General features: G+C 40.4%; 1 protein-coding gene across 3 annotated transcripts in view; it reads right to left on the bottom strand.

Annotated features, from left to right (window-relative positions):
- The window catches only part of SLC39A10 (solute carrier family 39 member 10), a 78118-nt gene extending 53303 nt beyond the window's left edge, over positions 1-24815 (bottom strand). Inside the window, exons 1-2 of one of the 3 annotated variants that reach the window (XM_074967799.1) lie at positions 24794-24815; positions 243-1325 (exon numbers count right to left, since the gene is read on the bottom strand). In XM_074967799.1, coding sequence (XP_074823900.1) covers positions 243-1316 — 1074 coding nt within the window. In that variant the 5' untranslated portion in view covers positions 1317-1325; positions 24794-24815. Of the gene's footprint in view, positions 1-242; positions 1326-17597; positions 17699-24025; positions 24221-24793 lie in introns of those variants that run through there. The other 2 variants (XM_074967798.1, XM_074967797.1) reach the window with 2 other exon arrangements.
- Positions 24816-26715: the final 1900 nt, after the last annotated feature.

Here is a 26715-nt window from a genome sequence, read left to right as displayed (position 1 = left end):
ATATTTGAAGCATCTCATCAATGTGGAGACAGAGGAGATACAGAGTAAAGACAAAACGGGATGGAAAATCATGGAGTTGGGCTAAAACTGTAGTAGTAAACTTCTTAGTGCTTTTATACTGTTACTTAGATTGTGTATAACAGTCATACCCATTTATTAGTACTAGTTTTATCTGTGAGTACTACTCTTCTTATGGTATCACAATAACAATTGTGTGCATACCAGTTCTGGTTTAGACTCACCTCTTCATGCTGATGTTCATCCTCACTGTGATCCTTGTGACTATGCGTTGAAAAGATAGCATGTTTTCTTACACTAATCCGTTTATGAGGAGCTTCACGCTTGCTGGTATGGCGATGCCCATCCTCATTACCCGGATTAGGATCTTGGTGTCCATGACCGGTGGCTTGGTCATTATCATGTTCGTGAACGTGTACATGTGAGTGAGATGCATCGTGTACATGATCATGTTTATGAACATGATTGTGCTCATATTGATCACCTGGATCATGGTCTTGAGCAAAACCTTGTGCAGTATCTACTGATGTCTCACTGAATTTCTTTCCCTTTTGTCTCTTCTTATGTTTCTGTAGTTTTCTCTCAGGTTGTTCCTGGGTAGTGTTTGTCTCTGTTGAAGGTTCATGGCTTGGCTCTCCATGTTCACTCTGAGTGACTGAATCGTTATGAGTATGAGTAGTACCATTAGGGTCAAGGTGATGATGCAGATGACGCTGATGGTGGTGGCGACGATTGTTGTCACGAACACGCTTAATGGCAGGTTTCACAGATGACTCTACTGTGTCTTTTTCAGGGTCACATTTATGGTTTCTCTTTGTAGATACACCATTCACAGTTTGGTTTTCTGGACCTGAGTGGCTACGAGAATGAGGATGGTTATGAGAATGAAAATGCTTTCCTTCTTGTACTTCTAAAGCATCCAAGTGGGAAACATGATCATGGCCAATATCCTCATGATTAATCTCCACTACTTTTAACTCTCCAAGACCAAGACTTGTTAGCAGTTTTTCGAGACCAAAAAATGACAATCTTCCATTTTGACCATAATGGTCAAAAAGTTTTTGAATGTAGTATTTTTGTTCATTTTCAGCTTCCAGCACTGAAAGTTTACTTGGTGCAGATTCCGCTCCTCCATTCTGGAGATATGGTGCCTCTGAGATCTGATAGTCATTATGGTTGTGTACATGGCTCTCTTCAGCGCTATGGTCATGTCCATCTTCATGGCAATGATTGCACTGATGAAAGATAAATGTCAGCAAACAAATGAGGCAAAATTTTGTGTGCATGTGTACCTTCATCTCTGTTTCCTATGAGAAACACAAAAGAAAACACTTAAAATGAAGAAAAAAAAGCGCTATTTAAATATTTCCAATGCAACCATCTCTGTAACTGTATGTAAATCTTATCTTTGATTAAAAAAAACTTTAAATCAATAAAATTCTGAACTAAAAAAACAAAAAACCCACACACAACCACACCCTCTAGTATTTTCTATAAAAGCCTCCACTCATGTATTTATATTTGCATAGCCTATAAAAAGGTAGGCTCCTTGAAAACTCATAGCAGAAATTCAAAGTGTTTATAACATCCATACAGTGATGAGGTTAAGAAAAATATCTGCATTTAAATAATGGTAAATGACAAAAACGGTAATTATATTGCACATATTTATGAATGCACATCTATACCATAGCACCTTCCATCACAGGATATGTTTCACTGTCATTTATGAGGAGATATGGGGCACCCACCAGCACAAAGATACAAAGCTGTATGCAACCACAGTGATAATTTTACTTGATAGTGCCCACAGAATAATTTAGCCCGGTGACCCTGATAAACCTTGGTATGAGCCTTGTAGCACTGACACAGAAGTCCCTGAGATAAGGGACTCAGCATGAAGTGACATTTTATATACAAAGCTTTGAAACTTTCCTGACTGTGAAGGACTGGGTCCTAGATGAGGATTAGAGTAACAGAACCTCTCTCATCTTCTGTTCTGCCTTGTGCTAAGAAAGGAAAAGTAGTGCTGGAAGCTTCCATACCCACAGAAGGAGTTTTGCAAACAGGAGTCCTGACAGTTGAGCTTTCCATCATCTAGTTGCAGAACATAAAGACATGCCCTGCCAGAGCAGCAAACCCTGAAGATATTCTGGTGGCCTACTGCAGAGCATGCATGTGCACAGAAATCCCTGAAAAAGCTCATTCCTACCCCCTTCCCAACCCCACAGACGTGAAAGGTGAAGATTCAACCTCACGAGAGCTCCCATTAGCTCTGGGTTTAGAAGTGAGGAAGACGCTTCTGCATTAGAATGGGATTCCAGATTTTGGTTCCAATAAAATTTTGGTTAGAACTTCATAATAAATTGTAGCTGGATTTTTATAAAACATCTGTTCCATCACCTGTCTAGAATGACAATATGCTCTGTCATTTAATCAAATGCCTGTCAATTTTTTAGTCATCTGGTCAAATACCCAGAACCACCTCCAGCAACCCTTAGAGAGGAACAATCTGTCTTCACACCCCACTCCTGCACTGAGACCAATTTGACCCACAGAGGTCAGATCAATCAATAAGATGGGTAATTTTCACATAGCCAACTTTCTGACTCATAGAATCATTTAAAAGTGTCATTACTACCCTATATATACACTCATCTATTTAAGGTTTTGTATTAGTGTCCACCATCATAATGTCCAAGCACTTTCTCAGGTTAAGATACTGGCAAAAGTGATGCCTCTAGCAGGCTTCTTTGGCTCTTCTACCCTCTCCATTTACAGAAAGCTCTGCTTGGGGTATTCTTTTGGGGAGCGAAGGTGGTGAGGAAGAAATAAGCTGTTATAAATGTCATTCTGGGTATAGTGGAAAGGTTTTGTCAAAGAGGAAGGCCTTATAGCATGGTCACATTTTGTGTTACTGTGATTTCCTTTAGACGCTGATTTCACACTTGTAACCCTTTAACCAAGAAAGCTTTATCTCTGGCTCTCACATGCTTCATTCTGGACTTTGTAATCTGCTTTGAGCCAGAGAAGCACAAGTGTATCAGAATGGTCTAGATCCTCAGGTGAGGTAAATCAGCATAGGTCAATTGACGTAAATGGATTTATACCAACTGAAGCTCAGCCCGAATCCCGCTAATGTAGTCAAGACCTGTTAAATTTGAAGATTAGATCCAAGGTCTTGAACAAGCAGCAAAGGCAGGCAGGAAGCCAATGGAGGGACTGGAGGATAAGGAAAGATGGGCTCTCACGTTTCTCCAATCTGTGAAAGAGGTGGGCAATCACATTCTGCTTAAGCTGGAATCTTTGCAAAAATAAATACGAATTCCTCAATAATTATTTGTTTTGAAAATTTAATATACAACTGAAGAGAATGTCTAACAAAGGATAGCATGTTTAAATCTATTAATGCTGAAGGCTCTTTGAGATCAGAATTTTTTTGTTTACAATCAGAGTCAGTCTATCTAGTAAAGCAAAGGGACATCAAAACTCTCCCTTTTCTTTAAAATGTGATCAAGACTAAAATATTCCTACAAGGAAATTCATGTCTAAAGCATGATCATAATCCTTTCGCCAGCCTTGTGATCTTTTTTCATGTGATCATCACATACAGTGCTACTAGTACATTCCTTTCAAATGCAAGTCATGCATCTCTAACAGTAGTGGTTAGTATTGACTGGTACCTTTTTTTGAGAGGATAAACAGTTTAAGCGACCTGTGATCATAACTTAAAGCCAATATAACCTCACCAAATCACCCATGTCAATCTGCTTCATTTCTGAAGTTCCAGCACCTGGCATTAGCCACCATAAAATTATTTAAAATCAGGATCAATAAATACTCAACTGAAAAACAAACAACTCCTAATGAATTAATTATATAAGTACGTAGATGTCTCAATACATAGGAGAGAGGAGCTTACAACTCCCAAGCATAAAAACATGTCTATCTATTCTGTTCCAAATTTTCAGTCTATTTACAGCAGCAGCTCTCAAATTATTTTGTTTTTACCATCAGGCCCTATTTTTATCAAAGAAAATATGCTCAGATCCCAGCTTCTATATGCTCCACACAATAGTCATGTGTTCATATATATAAAATACTAGAATACTAAAGTATGTATAAATTCTAACACCTTTCAATGCGATGGAGGGGTTTGTCTGTACACACAGCTTATTCCAACATGGAAAATTGACAAACTGGTCTGCAAATCTCCCCAGGAGTACAAAGGCACAAGATGGGGGGAGGAGGAGGACAGGGAGAACAGATTGGGAGACAGAATAGGGTTAAGAGGGCTCAATGGGGAGTTCCTGTCTGAGTCCTTGAGCACCTCCAAAACAGATACAATGTTAACACTGACTGCACAATTACAACTTATGATTCAGGCTGACAAACTAAAATAGGTTCAGAAGAAAACAAAATTTGGTTTCCATCACCTATACTGGAGTACGGGAATGTAACAAGTGATAACGTGTTAGGTGGGGTTGGGGTGGGGACTTTGGGGAGGGGTTAGAATGGGGGCAGGGAAGGGGTGGAGTGGGGGCAGGGCGGGAGCAGGGGTGTGTGTGTCAGTGATGCAGCCCTTGGGCCAATGCACTAGTCCTCCTGTGGCCCTCGTGGTCATTTGAGTTTGAGACCCCTGACCTAGAACATGTAGGAAGCATTTATGCATAACTAAACATGCCATGAACATTTAAAAAGATTAAACTGTGAAGTATTCGAAAGGCAAAGTGTTCCAGCACACAGAAAACTGATCTTAAATGAACCCAGATAGCAATCTGTTAGCCCAAATCACTACATATAGCTGTTAAAATTTATTTTAATTAAAGAAAACTACCCCAGCTATCTAAAAATTACCCATAATTAATCCGAGTATATGACCCCCTTAGAGCGATACTCAAACACAATAACTGCAAGCTATGTTTTTGATTGTTTCAAGTTCTTTCTTCCACTAGCAGCTGTGCATATTGATTGATCATTAGAGTCTCAAAGTCTTCCATATATAACCAGCAACATGTGCACTGCGCAAGAGTCATTAAAAGGACAATTTATGGGGTTGGTCTTATTACCAGCTTCCTCTAGAAACAACGCCACTCCGAGGCTCATTTATGAATTCCTATATATAGATAATTGGTAAAATTATAACCAAGAGTTCTGAAAGGCCCCAAAGATCACGTTAGGAGTACTGTAAAACAGGTACTATTACTGCTGTTAAAACTGTCACAATATTGTCCAGCAGACCAGAATTATTTCTCTTAGAATTAGTCAAATTTCTAGATCCTAATAGAGCACTCCTACTTTCAGATAAGAAAAAGTGAAGTTTGCAGTTTCCTACCCTTTACTGTGGGAACATCCCCCGCTCCAAACAAAAACAAAAACAAACCCTAGGTCATTTGATGGAGCTACACCATTTGGGTATCTAGCACTTACCTTGTTTTTACAGCACACCAATCACCAGATAACCTCACCACCTCTAAAATTTAAGAAGAGTAAAGCCAGCTACCAGAAAAGAAAATTTTGAGCAGGCTTCAGCAACATTTACATCCACAAATTAGTATTTTCCGACATAATTATCCATTTGGTATGGCAAATGTGGGTTCTGTGCAGATGGACTTGGAAGTGTAACTGAGGAGCTAAAAAGTTACAATTTTCTGGAACAGCTATTTTGCTAACATTTTAGCTTAAGATAAAAAGTAGGAGGTGTCAGTGAAAAACGTGTAGAGGGTGAAATAATTGGTGAAGTGAGAAAAGAATATTTATTTACTTAGGAAAATACTTGGGAGACAATTTACATATGGTGTTTGGAAGCATACTTTTTTTAGCCCTGTAGTGTTGAAACATTCGGAAGTGTAAAGTGTCAATATTCTATTGTCTAATAATGCTCTATCAAAAGCTTAGTGCTCATGTGTTATTTAAGAATGTGAACCATAAAAACATATGTGCTGTAAATAATATTGTTTTTCCAGTGTAATAAAACTAAGTAATTTGTCTGAATTAACAGAGCAATACAGATTAAAGCAGTTCCTTGAGTTAGATGGTCACTTCAGAATGATTATCTGATTGGGTTTTCCTACCCTAGATGATAGAAAAGAGTTTTTTCTCAATGCTAAACTAGACTCGTGAATGTTGCCACTAACCATAAAAAGTAATGGAGATATTTTTATTTTCTTATCAGTAGCGGGAACTGTTGCACATGTTTAATTATTTCATGGAAAAAAATAGGCTGAAAGGCAGCATTGTCTTGGATGTGTGTTTAATTCTTACATGCCTCTGTTGCTGCAGTTTAAGAGTAAGAAACTCTAACAAAATCTTCAAATATATCTATCACAAGACTTACAGATAGTAAGTGCTAAATAAATTTTATGTCCAGTTATACAAGACAGTAAGGCTCTGATCCATCTAAGCACTTAAGCAAGTGATTAGCGCCAATGACTTCAGGAAAATTTTTCAAAAATGACTTCAGGATCCTACGTGCAAAAAATCACTTTTGAAAATGGGACTTTAGGCCTTGATCTAGCAAGTTCCTAACAATTATGGTGTATAAATATATATCTGTTTCCAAATTAAAGGGTACAAGCTATAGCCACCACTACTACCTCATTGCCCCAACAGATATACAACAGAACCTCAGAGTTACAACACTAGAGTTACGAACTGACCGGTCAACCACACACCTCATTTGGAACTGGAACTACACAATCAGGCAGCAGCAGAGACCAAAAAAAAAAAAAAAAAAAGACAAATATAGTACAGTACTGTGTTAAATGTAAACTACTAAAAATAAAAGGAGAGTTTATAAGAAAATTTGACAGAGTAAGGAAACTGTTTCTGTCCTTGTTTTATTTAAATAAAGATGGTTAAAAGCAGCATTTTTCTGCATAGTAAAGTTTCAAAGCTATATTAAGTCAACATTCAGTTGTAAACTTTTGAACGAGTAATGTTTTGTTCAGAGTTACGAACAATCTCAATTCCTGAGGTATTCATAACTCTAAGGTTCTATTGTACTACCTTTTTAAAAAAGGTAACACCATCACATATTTTGAGATTCGCTTTAAAGCCATCATTTTAGATACTTGTATGGCCTTTATGATCATAGTATTGAGTGCCTCAGTCTTTTTAATGTATTTATCCTCACAGCACCCCTGTGGGGATAGGATGTAGTATTATCCCCATTTTACAGATGAGGAACTGAAGCCGACTTGCTTAAAATCACAGGAAATTTTAGGCAGAGCAAAGAATTGAACTTGGGTCTCCTAAATCCCAGACTACCACCCTAATCATAACTACTGGGCCATCTTTCTTCTCTACAGGTGATCAAAGTAGTGAAAAAGCCTCCTCACACACTGCCATCCAGGCCTATGACTTACAACCTACAAGAGTCACACTATTTCATCCTGGAGCTCCTCTGAGTAGTGTGAGACAGTAATTACAATAGTTGCGTAGCAAACCTTTATCAATCACAACTCATTTCAACTGAGACCTCAATATCTGACAACCTCCAGAACCATATGATTACTGTAAAATATCTTCGCTCTTCCTAGCTTTATTTTAGTGAAGATTATTTAAAAAAGCTTTATGGTTACCATTTTAGGATTGTTACGAGAACTATATGAGGCAAGTGTTTATTCTGGCCTCAGTTCTTTGCCCCTACACACCCACAATGCAAGTGCAACTTCACTCAAGCATTAGTTCTTGCCATATTCAGTTACAGAACACAGCACTTTGAAGGGAAACTGGAAAGTCATCATCTGAAAATGTTATATCTACTATAGTTACTTATATTACACAGGATTACTGTAGCAAAAAGATGGCAAACTCTATTCTTCAGTGTGTTTATTTTGTGCACATGTGAGCACTTTGGGTCTGGCGAATTTCAATGATTTTCCCTGTATAGTCAGTATCTCCCTTTCTGAAATGAACCCTATAAACACAACAGTGAAGCAGGAAACTTGCACACATTTTTAAAAAGAATTTTCTTTTAAAAATAGATTGGGAAAAATCCTAACAGAGCAGTTATTGGTCAATTTAAAAACATTCAAGTTAAGCGTTCCTTTAACTATGCAACTACCTACGTGCACTTCCCATGGGCCCATCACCACGTTACTGTACCATTCTATTGACACACATCATGATTGGTTGGAGAAAGCAAGTTAGACATTGCATTGTGATTAATGCTGCGAGTCTTTCACAGAGGTCACGGACTCCATGACTTCTGCAGCTGCACTGTGGCTGACCCCAGGGCCGCCAGAGCAGCTGGGGTGGCCCTGGGACCAGCCGTACTGGCAGCTGCTCCAGCGGTCCCAGGCAACTGGTCCCAGGTGCTGCCCCGGAGCACCGGGTCCAGGAGCAGTGGCGGTAGAGCCTCGGGCTGCCCCCTGCCTGGTGCAGTGGTGGCGGGCAGGGCTGGCTCTACCCTTTTTGCTGTCCCAAGCGGCGAAGGAAAATGCTGCTGAAGAGAGAAGTGGAGGAGTTGCCGTACCGCCGAAAGCCGCCTCAGTGCCGCCCTTTCCCGTTTGCCGCCCCAGGCACCTGCTTGCTAGGCTGGTGCCTAGAGCTGGCCCGGGTAATGGGGCCCTGGGGTGCCTCCACACACATAAGCAGCAGTGACTACCGGAGTACCACACCCCTTCCTCCCCCCGCAGCACCTAAGATTTAGTTACGCGTATTTTTAGACTTTTTGGTTATTGCCTGTGACCTGTCCTTGACTTTTACTAAAAATACCTGTGACTAAATTGTAGACTTAATCATGATTCATTAGCTTATATGATCAATTTGGAAAGATAACTGTAAGATAATCAGATGCATCTATTCTAGACTAGTCTTCTGCATGTAATTTGATCCACTGTAAGTGGCTGGCTTATACTGTAATTCTGTATATTCATTTTCTGCTTCTGGTAGCACTCCCTGATAAGAGTACAAAGGCCAGATATGAACTGCCTCTCCCTTCACTATGATCACGTTTTTAAAGGATTTTGGTTCCCCAAGGCTACCTGCTGAAGTAATTCCATGTCATCATGCTAATTGCCTTTCTGAGACTGTGATACTAAGATATACATAGAAATATTTCCTCTTCTACTCCCGGAGCCACTTAACTCTGTCTCTTCCCTCCTTCAGTCATTATTTTGCACTTTGGGGGCCTTCTCAACTTTGCATGATTTTGTCTCCTACTCCAAGGCCAGATGAAATCTCTAGTCTGTTTTCATACAATTTTATTAGTGGCTCAATCCAGTTCTATAGGGAAAGACAACTGTCCACTAAGTCTCGAATACTTTGACAGTACCAGGCAGTGGTTCCCAGTGCAAAGCCTGGCATTAATAATTTTAGTCAATGACAACTGAATAGGTACTGATAACAGACTGTGCCTGACAATTTTGGACAGAAATTTAAACCCGACAATTCAAGGATTTTTGTTTCAGCAGAACATCAAGACATGTTGTAACTAACATGTACAATGAGTAGTTCATTTCCTTCTTTTTAAAGATAGATAATTGGCAAGATTATTTAAAAAACAAGTCAAATGTGTTAGCATAGCAAAAATATCCCAAGTGAGCAGGAGCTTTCAGAGGCATATTCTATAAATTTGCCATGTTTAAAACCCTGCCTTATCTTTTAGCTTTCATATCACTTCCCCTATGGATCACCAAGTTCCTGCTTTGAAAGAGATCCCTGTAAGCTCTTCATTGATGTCATACTGATCATGAAACTTCGTGAAGGCTGGAGTCTGACCATAACTTAAGTGGCATGTGTGCTATTTATTACAATATTGCATAATTTGAAAGCTTTTTTAAACACAAAATATTTAAGAATTCCAGAACTTTAACATGAACTGCTTTCTATTATTCTAAACTTTTTTATTATTCCATAGGTAGACTCTTCTCTGCTACAGTTTAATGATAACAGACAACAGAAAAGATCTTTCCAAGTAGCAAACAGCAAATCAGAAAGGCCTGGATCTCATGGACCTTCTTTTAAAAAAAACAGGAAGGGTTTTTCTGTTTATTTTTTGTCCCTTAATTATTTTCCCTTGTTTAGCGCATACCACACTTTTCTGCAGTTCTCTTGTGTGTCAGATGCATTTGCAAATCATCTTTAGAAGTGTTTTAAATCAATGGGTTAAACTGTAACAACTGATAACTTTTTTTTTTTACTTAAATTAAATATAGATTTATTTAAAAAAAATAAGCCTATTAAAATTAGGTTTGAAGTTGACAACCCATGTTAAGGCCTACATCTATTAAAATCATTTAAATTAAATACAAAAAAATCACGTAGTACATAGTTGCTGCCAAGTTTTAAAGAAAGTCAAACCACGAAAATGGTGAAGTCACTGGCTACGCACCTGAAACCAGAGTTTGTTGAAGTGCTAAACCAACTTTCTACAGTGGTAACCTCTTCTACAGGTGCACAGAGAATATTTTCTTCATTTCAGTTTATTCAACTAGTTCAGTTGACTAGTTCACTCAAGTTAAGAAATCAATTTGGAGTTGAAAAAGGAGAAAAAGTCTTTTTTCTTCTTCCAATCTACGCATAAAAACTAAGGGCTTGGCTACACTTGCGAGTTACAGCAAGTTACAGCACAATAAAGGAGCCCCGGGCACTCTAGCTCCCTACCCGTCCACCACACTGGCAAGGCACGTAGAGCGCTCTGACTCCGCGGCTACAGCACTGCTGGTGCTCAACCTGAGTGGAATAACGTTTGCTGCGCCTCCGCTGGAGCGCCACGGCGCCAGTGTGAACGAGGTGTTGCATTACTGCGCTCTAACTGACCTCTGGAAAGTCTCATAATCCCCTTAAGTCAAGTGGCCACTCTTGTCATTGTTTTGAACTCGCTGTAGGAATGCGGATATGCCCTTTTAAAGCTCCATTTCTGACAGCTGGCTGCTTATCTGCTCCAGGACAAAGGAACCATTACTGAGGAATGCTGCTTGCTTTGAGTGAGTGATAGGCGGGGGGGGGGGGGGGGATCCTGCTGCTGTCTGAACTTACAAGACAGCATGCTGACACGCTCTCAGCCCCTCAAAAACCCACTCTCTCTCTCCCTCCACATACATACAACACACTCCCTGTCACAATCCAGCCCACCCCCCGCATTTGAAAAGCACATTGCAGCCACTTGGATGGTGGGACAGCTATCACAACGCACTGCCCTTTGTGGCGTTGCAAGAGCTGCTAATCTGGCCACGCCAGTGCGCTTCCAGCTGAGAGTGTAAACACTCGGCAGCGTTTTCCCTGCTGTGTTCTCCCAAGGCTGGTTTAACTCCCAGCGCTCTACAACTGCAAGTGCAGCCCTGCCTAAGTGTGAAAGGATGAGATTTACTAGTTTTAAAATCTTAAGGGCATTGATCAGAAATAATCAGTTCAATTCACTAACTACTGGCAATATTTCCTTTATTTAATTTTAAATACAAAGCACATTTTGATAAAGTTTTTTCTGATGTTTCCAGCTCATTTAATAAAAATTAAAATGCTTCTGTGCATTTTAATTGAATTTGTGTTTCCATCCAAATAGAGCTTGACACTAATCACAACTAAAAAAATTAACCACCACATTATTCACCATCTTTGAAAATAATAAAAAATGTAAAAATTAGGAATCTGAATCAACGTATGTTAAATTACATAACTGTTTAAATAAACGTGAATCCTCATGGCTGGCAAAAAGCACCACCAAATTTAATGTAATGGTTATATTTAGCTGCAAATCAACATGTTTTAATGATTATCAATGAGAATTAGCTTTCCTTTAGGAAAATAATTAAAACGTACAAATGTAAAACATGATTAAAACTCATTATGTAAATCAAGGTTTCCTGCCTGGTGATTTAAATCACAATAAAAACTGGTAATGTAAATTGCTTTGATTTAAATCAATCAATCTGCCCTGTGTTCAATCTTTATGATGCTATCAAACGTTGCACATAAAGAATCTTCTTAATATAAGTCCACACACACATCTAAAGTTTAGTCTAATTATTACATATAAGTGATATTACAGTCTGACCCTGAGAAATGCTGAGCTCTCTCAACTACCACTGGTGCCGAAGATGCTTAACATGTTGTAGGAGGTGCTCAGCTCCTGAGAGTACCACACCCATATTTTCTGATTTCTATACGTATTAAAGTGCACAATAGGTTATTTTATTCTACTCATCCTATCACAGAGCCACTTCATTAACTTTTTGTGCTATCTGTTCACTGAAATAATTTGTCCCTCTCCTCAGTCTGCGTCACTGCCAGATTAAAGTTACAACCTGTCCCTCTGCATAGGTCATCTATTTGGAGTAGAAACAGCAAAAGTCTAGCTACTGACACCTTAGTTCTCAATGGAACTTTAACTCCAAGGCCTGGAAAAATCCCATAACCTGATGCCCTAGATAATTATGTTACGGTTGGACTACTATTTTTAGTAAATTTCACATGCCTAGCAGATTATCATATCTTCAGCCAATGTAACAGTGTGTTAAGTACAAAGTGTAAAAAATAATAGGAGACAAAGGACACCTCAGGTTCTCTTGCTGTCTCATATTTTCTCATTAATGATTTAAATATTAAGAAATTCTCAGTTAAGCTGCTTGTATTTTCTGCATCATTTAGATTGCACCTTTACAGATAAAGTAAATTCGGTATTAAAAAACAGTTACCTTTCGGAGTAGATGGTAGCAGGAGAAAATTTCTTGGACAATACTTTGGTCATTACCAGGCAGTCAAAGGAAAGTATTTGTTGAAGGCATCAGAAATTCAAACATCCTTCTCCACCGCCCCCTTACCCACCCATCCAAAAGCATATGTGGACTAAGGTTGGAAAGTGTACTCAGTGAAAAGCATAATACATCAGGGATCATCATGGTGTTCTTCCATCACTACTGGAAGTTACTGTAAAGTACAAGATTACATAAATGATACTGACCAAAATTAAGTAACAATCCCATAATTGTTCTGGCCCTTGTGTATTTGTATAATATTTATCTGACACACAGCTAGGTATATGTCTGCTTCCTTGAACTGAAATAACTATCTCCCTTTGAGAATCCCCTTGTTATAAAATGTAATTAACACCTTGCCTTAGAAGGTAATTTCAAACCTATATTGTGAATTTAAACTAATCAAGTTAGAATAAAAGAGTAATCTAAATTTCTGTACAATTCCTTTGTAGATGCTGCCAAAACACTCTCCGAGGAAATGACACTTTGTATATTTCAATTTTACTACTAGATTGAAAATGTAATAGTAGTATGTTGTCTTAAGCACAACTGCATTTTTGGAGTTACTTTCCTAGTTCAATTTTAATATGTAATAACAGGAAAGCACGAACTTAAAAAACAAAACAAAACATTCTACACACCATACAAAAAATTAGTGCCCCTTAATGAATGATTAAGTTTTATTACTTTATGAGCCAATATTCCTGTCCAAAGATTAAAAGTACCATAAATTCTTTGCTCTCTTATAAGAAAAATGTTAAATCAACATAAGTAGCCCTTTGGCACTGGAAATCCTGAAAAAGAGTGCCAGAAGTCAAAGAATGTATTTTGAAGACAACTAAAATATTTTTACAATATTTAACTAGAACCACTTACTTCTGGTGTAATACAATCATTTTAAACCACTAATTTAATTATATAAGTACAAAATAAAAACACTTATTTTCAAGTATATAATTCACAATAATTAGCTGCAGCTACTGTCATTTTTAAAAGTCTTAAAATATCCCCTTACCATAACTCATCCCACTAAGAGCATTCATGCAGTTTCTTAATTCCAAGCATCATAAACACTTTTACACATTCCTCTCTGCTTTATTCAAACATATCATGTGCTCAGTGAAGTCACTTGACATAAGCATTGTGCCATGAATCCACTAAACAAAAAATGAACCTCTTTTGGTACTTTAGATTTTTATACTTCAAGAGTCAGAAATGCATATACCTTCCTCTTGACTAAGAGTCTATGAATTCTAGTAGCACAATATATTTTGTCTTATTTTATGTACATTCCCCTCATGCTATGGCAATCAGTCTCAATACAAGAACTAAGTAAGAGAGTTTCCCTGTGATGAAAATGTGAACAAAATAATCAAATGTACAATATATTCACAAACATTTAGATGTTAGCTAAGGGCAGATCATCATTAACAACTAATTTCTGTCATTGTCTATGCATACAGATTCCATTCACTTCAATGAAGATATGTAAAAGTAAATGAGAGTAAAGGACAAATGAATAATCCAAAGACTGCTGAACAAAATATAGAGCCTCCTCTAAATAACTACTAGTACTTCAAATACAGCCCAGGTTAGTAGTGAACGAAAGTCTTTCGTCTACAGGTAGTCTAGATTGGAGTAAGAGACTCACTGACAGCTGGGACTGGCCCGGGTCAGCTAACTCAGGCTTGCAGGGCTAAAAACTACAGCATAAACATTCAGGCTTAGACTGGAGCCTGTGCTCTAGGACCCTCCCTCTCGTGGAGTCCCAGAGTTCAAGCTCCAGTCCAAACATGTACACATTTACTTTACAGCCCACAGCACAAGCCCTAGGCCATCCACAGGTGTTTAACTGCTGTGTCACAGATGTCCCCAATGTATCATACTGTATATGAAATAAGTGAACTATATTTTAGCATAAAAATCTAGTGAGGCAAGCTGTCCACATCACAAAACACAGCCATTGGAACTGAAACTAGCTAGCATACTAATTAAGTGTTAAGCAGAGGCCAATAATTAGGATGGTAGGATACTGAATTATCCTTTTACCCCTACAAGTGGTCCCCCTACAGATCACTGCTCAGGTGCGTTAAGAGAGCAGTAAGTAGAAGAATTCTCTTTCCACGACTGTCAATCTGGCACCCTCCAGGACTAAATTCATAGGTAGGGTTTTTAGGTTATAAAAAAAATTATTAAAAACCTAGATGTAGAGTACTCAGTTTAAGCATTTAATGAAGCTTTTTTGGTTTAGTTTGCATTCAGTATGAAATGAGGAAGTGCCACTGTTTGGCACTGTCAGCCAAGTAGATCTAGAGGATTGTCTACCAGCCACCATCACAGACATACAGCTGTATGTGTAGGATACTTGCCCTGTAGAGAAGACTGCTAATTAATACATTCACAGCTGTAGAACAGACATACTGCTACCATTATGAGCAACTTCATAACCAGACAGCATTGGATGAATGGCACTATTTAGCTCCACTTCAAATGAAAAACCAGTATTAAGATGACCCATTAATGCTGCTCTCAAAAAAAAAAAAAAATAAAATAAAAAAAAAAAATCACAAACTGAATTTGGTCATTCTATTTACATCTCTGTTAAAGACTGCTTTAATTTTATTTAAAGCATGTTACATTTTCTTTATGCTACATATAGGTTGGACTATCAATACTAAAAATGACTACATGCACTATCATCGCCAATTAGATCTACTATAGGGAAAAGCTATTTATTAGATACTCATCAATTATTAATTTATTAGATACTCATCAATTATCAGCAGTACATCAGATTACATTTCCAGTTATCATGCATAACTCATATGATTATTTTAATCCATTCAGTAGTGACCATAGCACTGTAGCCCTGAATGAAAGGCTAACAGAGCTCTGTTTACATAACTACTGAAAGTTGGGTGATCACTGCACATTCACATGATGACAGGGTCAATGTGGACTTCACGTTTTTAGCATTTAGTTAGTAGCATTTGCCAGCAGCAACAGTTAGGATCTCTCACAGTTTCCACTATAATCTCTATTTTTGAAGTGTCTATAACCTGGACTAAAATCTGACATCAGGCCTCCGTTGAAGCACCTATTTTTATACAAGCTATTGGACTTCTATATAAATAAAATCCCCACATATTTACTTTTAATTATTTAAAAAGATCTAGGAGGATATTGTAACCTTACAACTGGGCACAAAAAAAGTCTAGAAATATTTCAACTAACAGAGTGAGTCAGTCACATATTTTGGACATAGGCATAGTCATTCATCAACTTCCAGTAAAATGTGACCATTAGATTTCAGATCACCTAGATTAGCAAACAAATATCAGTTATGACTAGTTAAAAAAAAAAAAGTCTCCCCACCATTTAAAGATCTTGAGCTTTGTCCCTGAAGAACAGTTTGCAGCTGAAAGGTTACGGAGGCACAACATAAAGGAACAATCACCTGGATTTGTGCTGGAAATGGCCCACCTTGATTATCATGCACATTGTAGGGAGAGTGGTCACTTTGGATGAGCTATTACCAGCAGGAGAGTGAGTTTGTGTGTGTATGGGGGTGGAGGGTGAGAAAACCTGAATTTGTGCTGGAAATGGCCCAACTTGATGATCACTTTAGATAAGCTATTACCAGCAGGAGAGTGGGGTGGGAGGAGGTATTGTTTCATGGTCTCTGTGTATATAATGTCTTCTGCAGTTTCCACAGTATGCATCCGATGAAGTGAGCTGTAGCTCACGAAAGCTCATGCTCAAATAAATTGGTTAGTCTCTAAGGTGCCACAAGTACTCCTTTTCTTTTTGTGAGTTACACAGTTCTAGCCCAAACTGATTTTCCTAGTTTGAGAGTGTTTAATATGTTTTAAACATCTTTAAAATCATTTTTTTTACTTTGCTTAACGTTAAGAAGGTATAAGTGTCAATACAAAACACAGCACATATTATCTAAAGCATAGACACTAAAAATGCATTCACTAGGCAGTGACAATAAAAAGCTTTCGCTGGGAAGTAGGCGGAGCCATTAGTAATAGAATGATCCTGCAGATTTTCTCATTAGATTCACAATAGCTGAAAAATTCTGAAAAGCAGCAGTGAAATTGACAAGGGCCTGTTAGCTTTACTTTGCTGCTGCTCCCAAACTGTTCTGGGAGTCTGCTTTCTCCACTCCCTTCATCCAAAAGAATTCCCAGCAGTGGCAGAAAATTCTCTCTACTTTTATGTTCATGGTTTTTCAAGAAGCAGCAGAGTGAAAGGTACAAGATAAACTAAGATAGCTTCAGGTTTTTTTTGTTTTGCCTCAGTAAAACTGGACTCATTCTCTTCAGCGTCGTGGTACTGCTCCTCTGAAAGCTATGAGCCACAGCAAAGACATTTTTCAGAGTAGCAGCCGTGTTAGTCTGTATTTGCTAAAAGAAAAGGAGTACTTGTGGCACCTTAGAGACTAACCAATTTATTTGAGCATAAGCTTTGGTGAGCTACAGCTCACTGCATCGGATGATGAAGCTCACGAAAGCTTCTGCTCAAATAAATTTGTTAGTCTCTAAAGTGCCACAAGTACTCCTTTTCTTTTAGCAGAGACATTAAAAGTGATAGCAGGAGGAAGACTAAGGGCATGTCTACAGGTACAGTGCTGCTGCAGCTGCACCTCATCTGGTAAAGATGATCTATACTGACTGAAGCACTCTCTCCCATTGGCATAATAAAACCACCCCCGTGAACTGCAGAAGCTATATCGGCCCTCCGATATGGCGCTGTGCACACAATCACTTATGTTGGTGTTACTTATGTTGCTCAGCGGGGTGGTTTATTCACCCCCGAGTGACATAAATTATGCCGATATACGCTGTAGTATTGCCATAGCCTAAAACTCACCATTCTTTTCCAGTAGCTGGAGGAAAGCTGGAGTAGTTCCTCCTCCTTTACAGCAGGCGGGGGTCAGAAGGAAAGACATGGGACATGGAGAGGTGGGGTTTAGAGGGCTAATGCAGCAGCTAGTAAACGGAGAAGAGAGAATGAGTTCCAAATCTAGTCAGGCCCCTTATAAACCAAGATTGGGCATGGACCAGATACACCAGCCTGCAAACAATCCCACTGAGTCTCCCTTCCAGAAGCTAGGGGAGAGGCACTGGGGTTTCTCCTTCCAGTCTTCCGTTGGCTTCTGGTTTTTAGAGGTCTAGTAGATTTTTCCCATCTTGATTATCACATAATGTGGTTAAAGCAAATGTGACCTAGAAGATGCCCGTTAAAAAACAAAAGATAAAAATGCTGCTGTTATAAGAACCATTTTCTCCTTTCACACCCCTGATTTTATTCATACTACAGACTAGCTCCATATGAAAAAGAAACACACACACGAAAGTAGAATCTCAGTATGGAGTCAAAATCATTTCTCTAAGGGCTTGTCTGCACTGGCACTTTACAGCGCTACAACTTTCTTGCTCAGGGGTGTGAAAAAACACCCCTGAGTGCTGCAATGTTCAGTGCTGTAAAGTGACAGTGTAGACAGTGCCCCAGCATCAGTAGCTATTCCCCTCATGGACGTGGATTTTTTATAGCGCTCTCTCCCAGCGCTATCCCGCCACTACACAAGCCATGTTAAAGCGCTGCCGCGGCAGCACTTTAATATTGCTAGTGAAGACGTGACCTAAGCCTCTGAATGAAAGAGCTCTTCTCCTTTGGCAGATACATGCTTCAGGCCGCATCGTTGCTGGCATCTTTTGTTAAGTGGTACCTCAACACTTGTTTTTGTTGTTGTTGTTTTTTTCAATAGCTTCAAGTAAGTGCTTTGTTCAGGAACTGGCACCATATTGAAGACCCGGGGTACACTTTATATAAAATCTCAGCTATAGTTTGAAAAAGAACAAACAAATTTCTACATTAACTATATAAGACCTTTTCCTCTCTCTTTTTGAATCCTTAGATATTGCTTGCGGCCTTTCACCTACAGATTAATAAGTGTTAATTGGATATGAACTTTTTGTTGTGACAAATACTATAACAAGAAAACATGATGAATGCTCCCTATACGCTGGTAACTAAATTTAAGGGACAAGTTTTTAAAAGCTGAGTTGGACTCTGCAAAATAAAACACACAAGTTACATTGGCCTTCCACAGCAGGAGCAGTGCACATTAACAGCTTCCACACAGAAAGGATTCTTAAAACCGAAGGAAGAGTTTCCCTTTGTCCCTGAAGTTTGATTCTGTGAAAACATGTTATAAAAAGAAAACACAAATCAGGAGTACTGGCAATTTCTTTTTCTTCTTTGCAACATTACTGACATTCTCAAGGATGTTAAGAGAAAGGGGGCAGGGGTAATCTCCTTTGAGAATTCTGAATACTTGTTATAGGAAAGTGCCAGACAATTGTGGAAGTATGAAAATACTTTCTGCATGGTTAAAGTTACTATAGAAAAGAAAATAATATTTGCTTCTCGTCCCTATGCTAATGTTTTCACTACTCCCCAAAAGACAGCTAAAGATATTTAGGCTCCCATATTTTCAGTCACAGGCAAACTGAAATGGGAGATTAAATTTAATGACTCAGATTGAGCAAAATAGCACAAAAACAGATTATTTTTATGTACACCATTCTCCTATTGTCTTACAAAAATTTCACATGTATACCTCTTTTCACGTTTAGAGTACTTTGTAACCTATCAGCCACTGTCATTCTTTCAGTAGATATTATCTCCCTTTTACAGATACGGAAATTGAGGCGAATATTGCAAATCCATCTTTCTTAGGCACAGTTAGGGCTAACCACATTATAGCCATTTGGACAATCAAAGTAAATGTAACCAAATGACGTTTCAACCCCAGATATTACAGAATTTTCTCCAATTTATACTGCCTAGCCAGACAACTATGCACGGATATTCAATTTAAAGTATTAAATGTGACTGCTTGCCTCACTTGGCCAAATCCACACGTTAAGTCTGCATCAGACAGAAAGTACCCACTACTATTATTCCTGTACATGCATGTTAGTTGGATTTGCTCCCCCCCGCCCGACTCCCCCATTTCTCAATTTATGGTTTTCTGCAGTTTGACTAGGAATATCTGTTTATATATTATTTGTATTTCCTATAAAATACCAAGGGAATGAACTATTTATACTTGGGGACTAGCTACCACATGTGGCCCAATATTCTGTTGCTGAAACCTTTTCCAAGACACCATACTGAAAAAGGTATACTTTTTATCCAAGCCACACTCATTTGGGTTCAAGACTACTGATTAGCATGGGTTTCTTCCAGGTATTACAGTAGATTAAGGGGCACCATCAGAACTAGACTTTTTTAAAAACACATTTGCAAGTACATTTCTAATGGATCCCTAAATGCCTTCTGTTTCCTAAGAGTTTTTTTTCTCCCGTTAAATATAAGTTGTAGGCCAAATGTGAGCTGACAGCATCGTATTGGTTGTTTGCAGCATTGTTGTAGCCATGTTGGTACCACAATGCTAGAGAGAGAAAGTGGGTGAGGTACTATCTTTTACTAGACCAACTTCTGTTGGTGAAAGAGACAAGCTTTTGAGCTTGCACAGAGCTCTTCTTCAGACTGCCCAAACCTGAAGAAGAGCATTGTGTAAGCTTAAAAACGTGTTCACCTGCTGGTTTACACTTCCATGTTAAATTATTTTTAGTACTCTGGTAGATGGGATACTAGTTACCTACTGCATCCACCTTCCATAGACACTGAAGTACTTTCCCCTACCAAAAACCCACATGAGCTACATGAACTAAGTAAACTATGTATGATTTACAGCAGTGGGTCTCAAACTTTTGTACTGGTGACTCCTTTCACAAAGCAAGCCTCTGAGTGTGACCTCCCCTAAATAAAAACACTTTTTCATATATTTAACACCATTATAAATGCTGGAGGAAAAGCGGGGTTTGGAGTGAAGGCTGACAGCTCTCGACATCCCCCCCGCACCATGTAATAAGCTCGCGACCCCTTGAAGGGTCCCAACCCCCGGGTCGAGAACCCCTGATTTACAGAAGAAAATCTACACACAGTTTTCAGGGTTTTTTCTACTCATTCTTCCAAAAGTACATAGTTGCATTGTTTGACCAAGGAGACTAAATAAAAATTAAAGTTCTAACAACAAGGCTTAAGATTCAATAACATTTAAAAAATATTTTGGACAAGGACATCTATTTCAAAACAAATTTGTTAATGAGAAAGTGCTACCCATTCTGCTACATTTGTTCTTTGACAATTCTCATGGATGAATTAATTAATTCAGAAAGTTTTCTTACATTAGCATTCCTTTTAGACTAATATTTCACACACTAACAATTATACAAAACAAGTTAGAAGTCCTTTTTGGGGATTAGAGTGGTATGTTTTATTTATCCTCCTCCCTTCTCCTTTCCCCCAAAAGAAATCAACCAAATCAACCGGTTTTCCAAGGATACACAATTAAATCTTTTTAAATTAGAAGCCATTCCTTTGGCAACCTCTTATTGTCTCCAAAAGAGAACCTATTAATGAAAAAAATTCCTTGGATAGTCTAATGAGTGTACTCACTTTGCAAATGTAATATTATCTATTTTTAATCATCTTGTATCACATTAATTATTCTGCATGGTAGCCCCAAAAAGAACATTTTTTAAAAAAATTAAAAAGCATACACTGCCTTTGAACCACTAATGTCAGTTGAAAGACCAACTAATTCTCAACTCCTAAACACTAACCAGGTGCCTTCAATATGTATTTTTCAGTGCTTATTTCGGGCTGCCGCTCTCACATGGAAAAAGCATGGCATAGGGCTTGTCTACACTGCCAAGTTGTCGACAAAACTTTTGTCTTTCATGGGTACTTTAAAAAGCGCCCCTCCACCCCCGAAAGATAAAAGTTTTTCTGTGGCAAGTGGCAGTGTGAACGCGGCTTTGTCGGCAGGAGCGCTGTCCTGCTGACAAAGCAAAAGCCGCTCTCAGGGCTAGAAGTATTTTGTCGGCACACACGCCAACGTTTAGCGACAAGGCTGCATCGACACAGTCTTGTCACTAAAAGCTGTGTGGCGTAGACAAGTCCACGGTGTTCTACTATGAGTAATTATTACACAAGAGTAGTTATTTAGGTTAGATGTGTGAAGCGTTTGTAGTGTTAGAAGCTAAAACTGTACCTATCTTAACTTGAGCAGCATTTTGGGAAGAGTTATAGAACGGAGAGGTGAGAAAAGAGCTGCACAGACAAAATAGCTGAGAATGATAGAACTGAGAAGACAAAAAAAAAGGGGGGGGGGAGAAGAGACTATTAAAAGACTTGTATCCCACACAGCATCTCAACATGATTTACTATCAGAGAGTATCAGCCGTGTTAGTCTATATTCGCAAAATACAGTTGGGTGGGGGGGGCGGGGGGGAGAGAAAACCTGGATTTGTGCTGGAAATGGCCCAACTTGATTATCATATACATTGTAAGGAGAGTGATCACTTTAGATAAGCTATTACCAGCAGGAGAGTGGGGTGGGAGGAGGTATTTTTTCATGCTTTGTGTGTATATAAAAAGATCTTCTACACTTTCCACAGTATGCATCCGATGAAGTGAGCTGTAGCTCAAGAAAGCTTATGCTTAAATAAATTGGTTAGTCTCTAAGGTGCCACAAGTACTCCTTTTCTTTTTATCAGGGAGTACTGCTTCAAGAAGAACCAGTTCAGGCACTGAAAAATGGAAAGCCTTTAACCATTTTCTAAAAGTTGTATGTAGTGTAGTTGTAGCCATGTTGGTCCCAGAATATTAGAGAGACGAGGTGGGTGAGGTATCTTTTATTGGACCAACTCCTGTTGGTGAAAGAAACAAGCTTTCAAGCCACACAGAGCTTGTCTCAGGCTTGGGCTGCAGCTCAGGGACCCTGTGAGGTGGAAGGCTAGCAATAGGTGTTTAATTGCTGTATCAACTTAACCTTATTTTTCTTTCCTGTATACCGCTTGTGACTGGGTGATTTTTCAGAAGCTGTCTCAGTGACAGTGACCAACCAAGTTTCCCTCACCTTCAACAGTACCACTTAGATCTTGCTTTTTTGACTCTGTTCAAAGTTACACATAATTTACCTGAGATGCACCTCATGATAAGAAATTTCCCCAACAGAGCAAACCAAGAATATTAAACTGAAAAGTATACACCCCACCCACTTCATCATTCCCCCCCAAATAAACATGACCTAGATATGATACTTAAGTTTCACCAACTCAGACTCCAAAATAGTGTTCCCTTCTATATAATTCTAAGGAAGGTAGTCCTTCAAAGCACGTACTGCAAATGAGACATAATGATGGCTGGTTGGGAAGGCCTAATATACACACTAATTTAGAGCAGGTCTACAATTAAAAACATTTCACTGGCACAGCTGCAGCACGTTAGTGAAGATGCTATATGTAGATGGGAAAGCATCTCCTGTTCCTATAATCCATCTCCACCAGAGGCAGTAGCTATATCGGCAAGAGAAGCTCTCTCCTTTACATAGTGCTGTCTACACCCGAGGTTAGGTTGATGTAACTGTGACACTCAGGAATGTGGATTTTTCACACCCCCGAAAAACATAGCTATGGTGATGTACGTTTATTATGCACACCTGGCTGTAGAGCTGGGAGCATAGGGAAACGGGCATGCAGCCTGGAGGCCAACAGCAAACGTTTGTTCCCCAGGGAAGAGGCCCACCCAGGCCAGTCACCCCCATGAAGCCCCGGCTGGAAGCTGGGTTTATTGCTCCGGGGTGTGCAGGGAGCGCTTGGGGTTTCAGCCCCATTTGGGAGCCTCCCCAACCCTGGTGACTACAGCTTGCAAAGCTGAGCCTGGTGCCCTTCCCCCGAGACAGCCCCTGGGGCGGCAATTCACAGCGGTGAGAAACCGCGCTCAGCCTTGCCACGACATCAGAGCGGCCAGCCCGGTGCCTCCAGGGAGAGGCCTTTTGTGAAGCCCCCTCCCCCCCTTACCGGGCGGCTGCGGCGGCGGCGGCTGCACTGGGCCAGGGGAGGGGGGTTCCCGGGCCGCAACTGGGGGGGGGGGGCGTTTGCATGAGGGGGAGTCCGCACTGCGGCCGGAAGCAGTTTGGGACAGACTCAATAGAGCGGCGCCCCCCCGCAAGCCCCTTCACTACGCCGGCCCCGCCGCCGCCACGTGATGAGGCAGCGGCCGCCTCGGTGCCCCCCATATGCGGCTCTGTAGCCCGCGCAGGGACGGTGGCCGCTAGCCCCCCGCCCCCCAGCCGGCCCGGGGCCTGGCCGCCGCCTTCGCGGCAGCGCCGGCCGGTTGTGTGGGGGAGGGAATGTAAACAAATGGGGTTTTATAGCTACCTCACTCGAGTGCCGTGTGCATCTCCCTCTCCGCTCGGTACCAAACCGCCGGGGCGCCTCCTCCTCCGCTGCGGCCGCCCCTGCTACGCCATTCACCAAAAACACTTACGCCGAGCCAGCCGCGCTCTGCACTCACACGGCTACCAACCATGCGCATAGGCTAGGCAACCACCTTGTCGGCTCGGCCTAGCCAATGCGGGCCCCCGCCCCGCCCCCTTCTACGTAAACGGCGTAGCACACCCTCTATTCTCTCCCCCCCCCCCCTCCCCTCGGCATCTGAGCTCATCGCCCGTTTGCTCAGGAGGCAGAAGCGCATGCGCCGTCTGGCAACTCCGCCGGATGCTGCGCTGCCCGGAGGGCGCCCTGTTGCGGGGCGGGCGCGCCTGCTGGGGGCGGCACATGTGCCGCGCCCCCCGGGCAGGGCGCGCGAGACCCCCCGCGCGGCCCCGGCGGGGAGAGGGACCCGCAGGCCCCGTACAGCCGCGCGGGGGGGGGGGCGGGAGAGAACGTACCCAGCCCCCTCTGCCCGCAGGAGGGACGCTGGGGTTGGGCGCCGCGCGAAGGGGCTAGAGAGCGGGACGGAGCGTCGCGAGGCGCCCGCCTGCCCCCGGGGCAGCGCCACCCAGGCTGCGGCCTTCCCCGCAGCCGGGCGCCTTCGCCGGGGCTGGGTTTCAGTTTCGCCTGGTCTGCGGCCCGAGTTCAGCAAAATGGGAGGTTTTAAACGAAGGTGGTTGAACTGGTGCCGCTTGGGGGGGGGGAGATACTCACACATCACTTTAAACCTGGCGTGCCGCGATTTGGCCTTACCCCGGCCCGAGTGGCGACCCTAAAGTGCTGTTTTAATCTGGCAGATCGGGTTGTTCAATCCATTTAAATTAAACGGCTGCAACTTCTGCTTTTCTGTACTTTGAATAGGAGAGTAGTGTCACCTTCGACAGGTTTTACTGGAGACCCGTTCAAGCCACAGCACCGGGCTCCCTTAATTTGTGCTTCTCACTGCAACTCTGCATCACACTCTTGTGTGCTGGGGTACAGTTGTACAGCTCAGTAGCCTTAAATGAAGTTTTGCCCTTTTGCACCAGCAGAATATTTGGTCCTTTTGTGAAAATTTAATTTAAATATTGCATAGATATTAAACTGTTTTACAGTCCTTCTGCAACCAAAATTCCCATTGACAGTAGGGAATGCAGAATGGAGTCCTATATCTGCTACCTGATATTAAAATTTGTTACTGGGCAATAACTCGGTATTTGCAATGTGTATGTGATTGCAAGATTAATTTTTTGTCTGGGTATGGTTGCTTTTCCAGTTAAAGTCCAGGTCATCAAGCATTCTTATTAAAAAAAAAGAAAAAATCATGACAGGTCAAAGCTGCTATTAGGTAAATTGAAACAAATATACCAAATGTGGACAGGTCCTTTCTTTTTTAAGGGATGGTCTGCAACCAGTTTTGTACTGATTTAGCTGTAGCAGTTTAACTGATGTATTAAATTGGTGCAACTCCCTGTGAAGGTATTTACACTGATATAAAGGGGAGAGCCTATACGGGTATAGTATAGTGTCACAGATTTACCCCATATAAGCTTATGCACCTCTATACTAGTATGACTGCCATCACAGTAAGAGGTTGCACCAATTTAACTACAAGCAGTTTCTAAACACACATTCATAGCTTTTAAGGCCAGAGGGGACCATTAAATCATTTGATCTCCTGTATGTCACAGGTCATTCAGTTTCACGCACTTAACTCTGTATTGAGCTCAGTTGGTGTTTGGCTAAAGCATATGTCACCTTTAAAGCAGCTTGGTTCATCCTGAGTGGCTTGAAAAGAAACTTTCTAATCTGTTCACACCCATTACACACGACTAGAAAGATTTTTTCAAAGTGCTGTTTTAAGTGAATTCAAAGCAGCTTAAGTCCCAAACAGCTATTTTAAAAGCAAGAGATGCCACACTTTGGACTGAAACTGGAAATGACATTGGTCAGCAGACATAAAGGATTGACCATCCAAGGCTTGTTGGATTTTTTACATTCATTTAAAAATGGATGCAAATAAGATTTATTAAAAATTCAAAAGCTTCACAAACTCACTCTCTCTACTGTTTCTTTTCCTTGGTTACTGAGGGAATCAAGTTAGGAAAGAAAGCAGGAACTGTGCAGTACATCCTTACTTACACAAAACTGGAACTGTAAGCTAATTTGATTACACTCTGTCCTTTCCAGTGGGTTTATTTTTTTGTATTCCTTTTAACAGTGAAGGTACTAATACATAATGCTGTTCGTGGTACACATGTAGTAAGAAGTCAGGTGGCAAACACTGATACAGTAGCCACTAAAAACTTCTCCATTTAAATTAGGAGTGATAATTACATGAATAGTAATGATGATAATAGCACAAAGGATATAGGCCTCCAGAGGCACCCAAGGATCAAAGCATAGAGTGATCCACCATAGAAATCTTTAAAAATTAAATCTCTTCCATTTCTTGCAATATAAGGTTAAATCAAGTTTAAACTTTTAAGACTATATGAAAAAAACAGTTAAAAAGAAAATGATCTTGTTGGAAAGACTGACCCAAATTGTTAAATGTGGATCAGGATTTTAAATACACACATCAAAGTTTAGGGGAATTTAGACCCAGACATTCTTGCAGACATAGGGCTACATTTTTAAAAGATGGGGTGAAATCC

Source organism: Natator depressus, chromosome 11 (genome assembly GCF_965152275.1).
Source record: "Natator depressus isolate rNatDep1 chromosome 11, rNatDep2.hap1, whole genome shotgun sequence".
Taxonomy (NCBI): Eukaryota; Metazoa; Chordata; order Testudines; family Cheloniidae; genus Natator; species Natator depressus.
This window is presented reverse-complemented; position numbering and strand designations above follow the sequence as displayed.